General features: G+C 43.4%; 1 protein-coding gene across 4 annotated transcripts; it reads left to right on the forward strand.

The window, feature by feature from the left end:
- The first annotated feature begins 982 nt into the window (after nt 1-982).
- Nucleotides 983-5,905, forward strand: LOC100272294 (Protein NEN2). 4 transcript variants are annotated; one of them, XM_008668033.4, is made up of 6 exons: nt 983-1,403; nt 1,535-1,692; nt 1,788-1,834; nt 1,942-2,005; nt 4,706-5,280; nt 5,379-5,874. In XM_008668033.4, exons 1-6 carry the CDS (start codon nt 1,124-1,126, stop codon nt 5,626-5,628), a joined length of 1,374 nt encoding a protein of 457 aa, XP_008666255.1. In that variant the 5' UTR covers nt 983-1,123; the 3' UTR covers nt 5,629-5,874. The 4 variants fall into 4 exon arrangements, with proteins under 4 accessions (XP_008666255.1, XP_008666261.1, XP_035820375.1 ...); XM_008668039.3 differs by having other exon boundaries at nt 993-1,468; XM_035964482.1 differs by having other exon boundaries at nt 1,000-1,468; nt 1,515-1,692; nt 5,379-5,763.
- Nucleotides 5,906-10,373: the final 4,468 nt, after the last annotated feature.

Here is a 10,373-nt window from a genome sequence, read left to right on the forward strand (position 1 = left end):
AGTAAGGGTTTGTTTGGAAACACCCAATTTATAAAAATGATGTGGTTCTAAACATACTAGTTTTTATTAATTTCTTAAAAATAAAAAAGCTAGTCTCCCATAGCTAAAGACAGTTTATGGAAACCGATGTGTTCTAAACACCATTAACTAATTTTTTCTATAAACCAGTTTCTAGAAATTGAAATTTTAAAGATTATGTTGCTTCTAAACAGGACCTAAACCATATCCGGTTGGGCGATTTTAGATTTTTTTTTTTTTTTTTTTGCCTTGTCCAAGATTGTTCTTTTGCCATTTCTACTCTCCATAATTTCATATATTGTGTAAAATGGAACGCATCGTGTAGTCGTGGGAAGGGAAAACGTGGAGCCTAGCTTGATGTTGGTGAGGAGCCTGTTAGAGTTTTGGACGCTTTATGGGCGCGGAAAATAATTCCATCGCAGCTTACTTTGTGACTGTGTGGTGCGTGAGCTTTAATTTCCTTTCTGGAGCAAAAGATAGATGACAGGAAGAGCTTTAGTCGCTTTGTGAGTCAGGATATCTAATGCGACTTTTGTTTTTGTTTTCTAAAAGCAAAGATACCTAGTACCAACTTGCTTAAGCCGTAAGATTATATTATTTCCAACACTGGCCAGGTGATTGGTTTCCCGGCTGTGGTGCGCCTGCTTCGAGCGGGCCTGAACCGCGAGCGATGTCCACTCTCCACATCTCCACACATGCAGGCCAGACATTAAAAAATATGCTATGCACGCGCGCATGCAGAGCGCTGGATGAAGGCGCAGGCAACCGAATATGGGCTTGCGCGCGGTCAATGCACGGCGGGAGCCTGAGCGTGTGGGTCACAGCAACCAATCAGCCCGTATGTGAATGGATTTCTGGGATGAGAAAGGGGCAGTAGGGAAGGGAAGGGATGGGAACGGCAGCTGGGAGCTTCGGCTATTCTTTGCCTTCCTCAGCCCACACACTATATATAAAGCGCACTGCGGTGCGGTGGTGGCGTCATGCGAACACCTTGCAGTGAGTGACACACCTCCTGCTCTTCCATACGCCTCCAGTAGTCCAGTGCAGCCTGAGCTGAGCTGCACTGAGGTACGAGTAGCTCACGACACCACTCGGTGATAAACTAATGGCGTCGGCCTCCGCCGCTCCCGCGCCGGACAGGGAGGAGATTGTGTTCCTGGACGTGGAGACGTCAACCCCGCCGTGCGTGCTCCTCGAGTTCGGTGCCGTAGTCGTGTGCTCGCGCAGGCTCGTGGACGTCTCCTCCTTCGCCACGCTCGTGCGGCCCGCGAACCTCGACGCGCTCCCGGACCCGACCGCGCGGAGCAACGGCATCACGCGCGGCACCCTCGCTGACGCGCCGCCGTTCCGCGACGTCGCCGACATGGTCTACGACGTCCTGCACGGTGGGTGTAGGTGTAGCTAGTGCTGCGCCTGCGCGCCCCCGCGGCCTCACTCGACCACATGCATGGTATGTATCGTACTCTCGTGCGCAAGCTATAGCTAACTAGCTAAAGGATGCCAACGCCGTGGACAGGGAGGGTGTGGGCAGGGCACAACATCGTGCACTTCGATTCCATGATAATCATGGACGCGTTCGCCGAGATTGGGCGACCCCCTCCTCAACCCAAGGCCATGATCGACACCCTTCCGTTGCTTACCCAGTGTTTCGGGCCGAGAGCAGGGGACATGAAGGTATATACGATCTGCTGCAGTATATTATTATGTATATATAACGTCTGATGTTAACTCCCATTATTGCGCTATCTGTTTTAAACTTTTAACTGCAGCTGGCAAGCTTGGCAAACTATTTTGGTCTAGGGAAGCAAAGGCACAGGTAAGAGGTGTCCTCTCTGTTGGCACTTGTACTTCTGCTTGTTATTAGCACCAAGCAGGAACGCATGATCTTGCTTCCTCTAACTTGGGTTCTAATCTCATGGGCAGGAGCCTGGATGATGTGAAAATGAATATTGACGTTTTCAAGAACTGTGCTACAGTCCTGTTCCTGGTATTTCCAGACCTTCTGTTTCCCCGTGAATTAGCCCATCTCACCAAGGCTACTATATCTAATAGCTTATCCGTTCGTATACCTATATTTAAACTTCACTCTACGAACATTACATTCTATAGCGTAAAATAGTGTTTTGAGTGCCCATACAAATGAACTGCTGGACACAGTCTAAAGACCTATTTAAATGCACTAGAGCTAATAGTTAGTTAACTAAAAAATTACTAATATTATTAGCTGCTTAAAACTAGCAAATAGCTGAATTATTAGCTAGACTGTTTGGATATCTTCAGCTAATTTTAGTAGTTAACTATTAGCTAGCTTTTACCTTTAAACATGTCTAATTCGGTGGCCAAGAATCAAATAGGCAACCAGAGAAGTTAGACAGTCAATCCAAACCATTCATTCAGCTCTCGCTAGAATTACATAGTCATCACGAGGTACGTCGTACCTAGTAAACTTTGAAAGAAGACTAGAAAGATACAGAAGCTAAACAGGTGAAGAATAGCACAAACCGTCAAAGTTGTAGAAAAAACACCCAACTCAGTGGCTGTATCACCCCAGCCAAGTCAGAAAATCTGTCCTAGCCTACTTTCAAATTTAGCTAAGCCTCTTTTGGCAACTTTGAGCCAAAGAATTTTTTTTTTGAGAGAGAAAAAAACAGATCTCGATCAAACGGCATCTAAAAATTGTGAAAGTTTGCAAAAAAAAAAAACTTTAGATTCCATAGCATGATTTTAAGGTGCTCGAGAGAAAACCCATGACATCTTGCCAAAAATGATCTAGACTTCAGTTAAGGTTTTGACAATGAGATCCCAATGCATGATTTAAAGGCGTTCGAGGAAAATCCGTCGTTGGAAAGTGTAAGTATGTTCCCACGATTTTAGATTGGATGGGATTGACAAAATTATGAAGGATTTTGACTTGTTTGTGATTTAAACATACTCAATCCCACTCAATCTACATGGATTGAGAGGAAAGCGAACAAGCCCTCGGGTGGAACCGTTTCAAGTGGAATGGTATGTTTATTTGTATTTAGTTTTTGTTAGCCGGAATAGTTCCGGGTCTCAATTCAATATAAACGAATGAGGCCTAAAAGGGGTAAAATGTTCCCCCAAAAGGAAAAAATATTGGATTTAAAATGGGAAGATATGAAGGACGAATTTGAATAAAATCCTTAACTCATATCAGGTGATAGCCTCCTCCCATCCTCCCACTAAAAAATTTAAAACGAGAGAATCTCAACTATCTCTAACCTAGCCTCATTTGCTTGGCTAACCTGTGGAAAATATAATTAGAGCTGCAAGTGATGCCTCTGCAAACCAGCCACATCCACACACACATATTACATATACATGCCAATAGCAAATATAGAAATATCCCTAACACCCAATACTAGATGGCTAAAATGGTCCAGTTCTTTTTATGTCCATCAGACATATAGTGCCTTTGATCATGACTTTGCTTTGTCTTGATACAAGGTTAATGATGGTGCCACACATTTTCTAACTTCACTGCCGTATTCGGCTTCTTTGACGAGTGTCTCAAACAGTCGGCAAAGACCTTTTTACACTCGGCAAAGGTTTTATTGAGTATTACATTCGGCAAAGAACAATTGACAAACACTTTTTGGTAAATGGTTCTCGGCAAAGGTTTTATTGAGTATTACATTCGGCAAAGAACAATTGACAAACATTTTTTTGGTAAATGGTTCTTTGCCGAGTACTTTTTAGGTACTGGGCAAAGACTTTGCAGAGTATCTAAAAGCACTCGACAAATTACTTGGCACTCGGCAAATACTCGTTTTTCAGTAGTGCTTGTTGGTTTTAGTCTTGAGGCAAAAATTTGAAAACCGCTTTACTTACGTTGTTTTGATGGTAAAACTGTCAAACCTTCTCGCAGCTATGCCTTGACTCATGTTGTTTGCACAACCATTTAGTTTTTGGCCAACGATCAATAAGATAGTTCTCTCGCTCTATGCCTTGACTCAGTTTTGTTTTGCCTTGACTTTTGTCGATGCCATTTTCATCGAAAAAAAATCTGTACATCCGAGATGCAAACACTCTCTTTTGCAGCCCCTCATATCCACCACTTAAATTTAAATGCCCACAAAAAACAGATCAAAATTTACAACTTAACCATTTAATAATTTGTTTTTCTTCTATTTTTATGAACCACCAGATAGTAGATGTGAGAGGTTACAAAAGTGTTTCTTTGCATCTCGGATGCAAAGAATTTTTTTCCTTTTCATCGTCTTCTATGTGCCATCTTACTGCTTTTATGCTTAGTGTCGAACTGTCGATCATCTTACTTCTTTTGTCCAACCTTCACCAAATGTGGTATATTGTCACAAACTCCACTTAACTTTTTTTATCTTGTCATCGATCACCAAGCTTGTAAAAAAAATACATACACAACCAAGATCAGAGTATCAGACACGTCGCACCACTACCATTTTACGTCTAGTTAGCTACACTATAATTAACAAACTAATAAAGTACTACTTGATTGGCCTCGGTTGATATATAACCATATATATAGATCAATGTAGTGGAGAATTGACAGCAAGCAGTCCCTTAAACAGTCGGTGGAAAATATATGTTCAGTCATAATGTTATGTTTGCAGCCTCGATTTCTTGCTTTAACATCGTCATTCAAAGTAATTTTTGCTTTAAATCCCCCAAAATTCTCTTCTGGCAGGAGGAAAGCCTTCGAGGTGTGCGTGTGCCTACCGTTCAGAACATGTCGTCGGGGGGTGCAACAATCAGAACCCAAGGAATAACAAGTGATCCTGCACCGAACAGGGATAATCCCAACGAGTCGTTGCTGGTGGGATCGTCCACTGTGCATGTGGAGGAAATGATGCTAGACACCACTGTCACTGTGCAGACGGATACAAGGAGCTCAGGTGCCTTTTCTGGGTTCGTTGAGCTAGACGACGTTTCAACGGAGAGTATCAAGATCTCAGCTCCGCTGTTCCTACGCCCGTTCGGTCCGAGAGCAATCGTCCAGCACAAGGGTTCCCCGCTCCAGCTCATCTGTCCAGGTCTGGAAGTCCTCTGGGTCAACACAAAGGGGTTCCCAAACAGCCCACATCGACCAAAGGTGGGCATAAAGGTCGACATACCTGAGAACCTTAGTAAGGTACTAGGGTTTTGCGACGATCTAGCGCAGAGCTCGTCGTCGTCGCCAGGACCAGGAGCAATATGCAGTAATTCCAGATGGAAATCCCTGATTGAGAGAGACGCGGATCGGCGTCCAACGGTCTGGCTGAAGTGAGTTTTTTTTTTTAATCTGTTGTCCTTCCATCCTAATTAATGAATCTTGCATTGAGGTGAGGTGGTGATGATCGTCGTCCTCTTCTGTTTTGCAGGATTCCTACCTTTGGCAGTGGCGACACCGCAGCCTGCCGGACACATGTATACGAAAAGGAGTGCGACGGTGTCGTTCCAAGGCTTGTTTCCGAAAGGGTCGATCCATCGGAACTGGCCTCGATGCTTCAAGGGAACAAGGTGGTGGATGCGTTCGTCTCGGTGGAAACATTCGACCACTACCAAAGCGCTGGCATTCGGTTGGTTGCCAATAGGCTGGATGTGCACTTCAAAAGGCAACAGCAGGCCTAGCTAGTTCCTTATGGTGCTCTCCGGTCAGGCCGAGGCTGGATTGAAGGGGATTGACCCATCCAATTCTCCTGTGATTCTCTTGTTACCGAATCGATCCAGGACTATATAAATAAGTAAGTTTATGTCGTCTCCGTATGTGCTTGCAAAACTTCCGACCATATTTTATATGTGTTCAGACTTCTTATTTGATGACGCTAGCTAGGAGAATGCTACCGTTACTATCGACATGGCATTTTTTTGTTTGTAGTCGACGATGTCAAACATCTTTGCAGACTTCACTCCAAATTCCATGGCCGACGAGACTGGACAGCAACAGCACATGCCACGCTGAGCAATGAAACCGATCGCCGTTTATTACTTTATTCCAATATTATTATTATTCATGCATATTTGGAGATCATATATGGTACTCACAAGACCCAACATGACCATATCATCGTAGTCTACAGATGTAATTAACCAGGTCGTCTTACTAGGACTAATAGATCTTGCCCTTTAACCCTAAACACTAGATGCGTAAACAATAACATAATTTGGCTTGTTCAATTATTCCTATACTACGTGGATTGGATGAGATTAGAAAAAATTATGAAAGATTTTGACTTGTTGAGGATTAAAACCCACTCAATCTCACCCAATCCACATGGATTGACTATTGAGAGCAAAACGAACAGGCCCTTAGTAAACCTTTGGTGCTCGATGGGGACTCGGTATTAGAAGGCAGATCTTCTCTAGTGATGGCGAGAGAGACAAGTAGGTGATGTCTAACATGGTTAGGGTTAGCCTAGCGGCGGTCTTCTTCTCACCATATGATCCTGTAGATTGGATAAGAGTGACAGGATCGGGTGTGACAGGGAACATTGCATCTGTTTGGGACAACTTTTTTCTGAAGAGTTTTTTTCCGAACATCTGGATTCCTGCTGTCACGAGAATCGCGAGGTTTACATGCGAAGGAAGATAAAGGGGTATGCACGGTTTAGGGTTTAGAAAGCGGCAGATTTCTCCCGTCGCGACGAATCGATGGATTTTGCATTCACGGTGATTTGGACGATTTTCACTGAAGCGAACTGAGAAGCGAAGCGTTTAGCTGGCAGAAGTCGAAACAAACAGGCCCATCGGATATCGTGCCAGCCCCATTGTGCATTTTATCTCCATGGGTAAAAAGAGGCTACAACCATCACAGGTTATTGCAATCCTGGTTAGGGCGCGTTAGTTTAGGATAGATAAGCTAGGACCGAGTCAGTTTAGGATATGCTAGAACCGACTACATTCTCCCCCTTGATTTTATACTATTTGCTTATACTTAAAACTCACTTTCTAAGTTATTGGGAGTCGCCTAGAGGGGGTGAATAGGCAAAACCTAAAATTTATAACTTAAAAAAATCTTGATCCCAATTAAAGGTTAGAACACAATACAATTTGATCGGAGAAAAGTGATAAGTTCTACTTGCGTTGTTTCTCTCTTGAATGTGAGGAATTAAAACTTAGAGCAACAAGAGAATGTATAATGAAGATCAATCACAAGAGTACTTAGGGAGGAAAAGAGGAAACACATTGTAATCAAGAAAACACAAGCACATAATAATTTGTTTTTCAGAGTCCGATTTCCCAAAGAAACCTATTTCTCCATTAAGGAGTTCACAAGGACCAAGTCTATTTCAATTTATTCCTCACTCAAGTGATCACCATGATCAAACTTGAGTTCCATTTGCTTATCTCAATCGAGAGACAAAAGTTTTCGCAAGGCACTTCACACGTTGAAGGCTCTTTCTATCTTTACAATCGATGGGTGCCTTGCATCGAGTCTCAAGAACGCAACACAAACTCTTTTATTTAGCACTCTCACAAGGCTCTATCATAATTCACACACAAATGGCTAGTTCTATGCTCAATTCTATCTTTTGTAGCACTTGGGAGGATTTGATCTTTTTGGGAGTGTTGCTATAGTGTGTTGGAGTTATTGCTTAGCTCTTATGTATTGAATGGACTGGTTGATGGTGTATTTATACCCCAACTACTCAAATAGTCATTGGAACCATCTCCCAAAAGTTGTGCTGAATTCGGGTGCACCAGACCTCTCTAGCAGTCCCGGTGCGCACCGGACCTTTGTCACCCTGCCAGTTCAATGATTGTTCTAGAAAAGTTGTCAGGTAGCACTGGACCGGTCCGGTGCACCACTAGACTATGCCACGTCGGCGCGCTAGTAGATTGTTAGGCTGTCTAATCTGACCATTGGAGTCTGACAGGTCAGGTGCACATCTGTCTACTCATTCCTCTTCTCCAAAAATAGGCTCTCTATGCAACCGGTTCAGTGACCTATTTGTTGCACATCTGACTGGTCTGATGCTCCAAGCCTTCTGAGTCCAAAAACATGCTCTTTGGGTAACTGGTCCAGTGCATACTGGACTTGTCCGTTGCTACCTAGAACAAAAGACTTAGTCTATTTTGGGATTTTTTTCTTGTGTTTGTTTGGTTGTCTTCTTTAGCACTTCTATGACTTAGATAAACATATCTAGAGTCCATTTAACTGGTCTAAGTTATATGTCTTCATCTTTTTAATCACATCAACTCATCTTATCTTTCTCACTCAAACTTACCTGCAGAACACCTTTTTTAATATCTAATCTTTCCAACCTCTCTAAGGTGCTTGAACTTGTTCTCAGAGCCATTTAGAACTTAAGTGCTTGAACTACTTGAAGTTCCTATTTTTCGATTTAATCCCTTATCTAGTTGAGTTTTGAGCTATTGTTCATATTGAATCTTCCATTTTCATTCATATGAACCTACAACCATTCACTTGAAACTAGTTAGTCCATAATATTGTGTTGGTCATCAAACACCAAAACCAATATAGAAATGGCTTAAATCTCATTTTCTTTCCAATCTCCCCCTTTTTGGTGATTTATGCCAAATCAAATATGAAACTTCTAAATTAAAACTTGTTTGTGAACAAGAAATGTGCCTTTGGGATATTTCTATAATGTTTTGGTGATTAAGTGCCCAACACATAATATTAGAGTTGTTATGTGCCAGACAAGCAAGAAGTGCAAATCATGTAACAAGGTACGTTTCTAGACTTAGTACATTATTTTAAGTACTAACATATTTTGTCTAAGTGCTAGAAACAGGGAGAAATGAATTAGAAAAAGACTTGGCTTCGTGCAGCCAAATCTCATCTCAGTCTGGCACACCGGACTGTCCGATGGTGCACCGGACAGCATCCGGTGCGCCAGGTTGTCTCCGGTGAAACAACCGCTCTTGGGAAAAGTTTAGCGGCATACAGCTATAATTCACCGGACTATCCGGTGGTACACCGGACTGTCCGGTGAGCCAACAGTCGCCAGAGCAACGGTCGGCCGTGCAATCCGCGGGCGACGCTTGGCCCGCAGCAACGGTCGGCAGGAGGCACCGAACTGTCCGGTGTGCACCAGACAGTGTCCGGTGCGCCAACTTCCCTCGAGGACCAACGGTCGGATGCGCCAGAAAAGGAAGGAGATCGCGCACCGGACAGCTACAGTGACTGTCCGGTGGTGCACCGGATTGTCCGGTGCACCACCCGACAGAAGGCAAGTTTGCCCTTCCAAGTTGGCTTCCAACGGCTCCTAGCTGACTTGGGGCTATAAAAGGGGCCCCTAGGCGCATGGAGGAGTCACCCAAGCATTCACTAAGTATTCTAAGGCATCCAGACTCCGCTCCCGCGCATTTGCTTCGTTGTGTTAGAGATTTGAGCTCTATTTGAGTCGAGGACTCCCTGTGTTGTCATTTGAGCTCTAGTCTTCACTTGTGTGCGTGGGTGTGCTGCGTATTTGGATCTTGTGTGTGTTGCTCTTCCAAACCTTACTCTGTGCATTCTTTGTGATATCTATTGTAAGGGCGAGAGACTCCAAGTTGTGGAGATTCCTCGCAAACGGGATAAGACTCTAAAGGAAGAAAGCTATGGTATTCAAGTTGATCATTGGATCGCTTGAAAGGGGTTGAGTGCAACCCTCGTCCATTGGGACGCCACAACGTAGAAGTAGGCAAGTGTTACTTGGCCGAACTATGGGATAAAATCGTGTGTCTCTTGTGATTGCTCTCTCTGTGATTATTTGTGTTCACAAGAACTCGCTTCAAGTTATTTAGCCATACTAACACTCATAACTAAGTTTTGTGGCTATTAGTGTTTGAATTTTATAGGATCACCTATTCACCCCCCCTCTAGGTGCTCTCAATTGGTATCAGAGCCGTACTCTTCACGTAAGGGACTAATCGCCCGAAGAGATGGATCCTAAGGGAAAGGGGATGGTGGTCAACGACAAGGAGAAGGAGTCCATCTTCAACGAGCCAAGAGATGATAAGCCCACTGACTCTGGCTCGAGTCACAAGAAGAAGGACGGGAAGAAGAAGAAGAGGCGCATCAAGAAGATTGTCTACTACGACAGCGATGAATCTTCTTCACCAAGAGACGACGATGACGATTCTTCGTCAAAGAAAAAGACGGTTAATCAAAACTATTCCTTTGATTATTCCTGCATGCCGTACAACTCGAATACACATTTACTTTCTATTCCTCTAGGAAAACCTCAATATTTTGATGGAGAGGACTACTCATTTTGGAGTCACAAAATGCGTAGTCATCTATTTTCTCTCCATCCTAGTATTTGAGAAATAGTAGAAAATGGGATGCATTTTGATAGCACTGATAACCCTATATTCATTAATGAACAAATTCATAAGAATGCCCGAGCTACTACTGTCTTGTTAGC

The sequence above is a fragment of the Zea mays genome, chromosome 1, assembly GCF_902167145.1.
Source record: "Zea mays cultivar B73 chromosome 1, Zm-B73-REFERENCE-NAM-5.0, whole genome shotgun sequence".
Taxonomy (NCBI): domain Eukaryota; kingdom Viridiplantae; phylum Streptophyta; class Magnoliopsida; order Poales; family Poaceae; genus Zea; species Zea mays.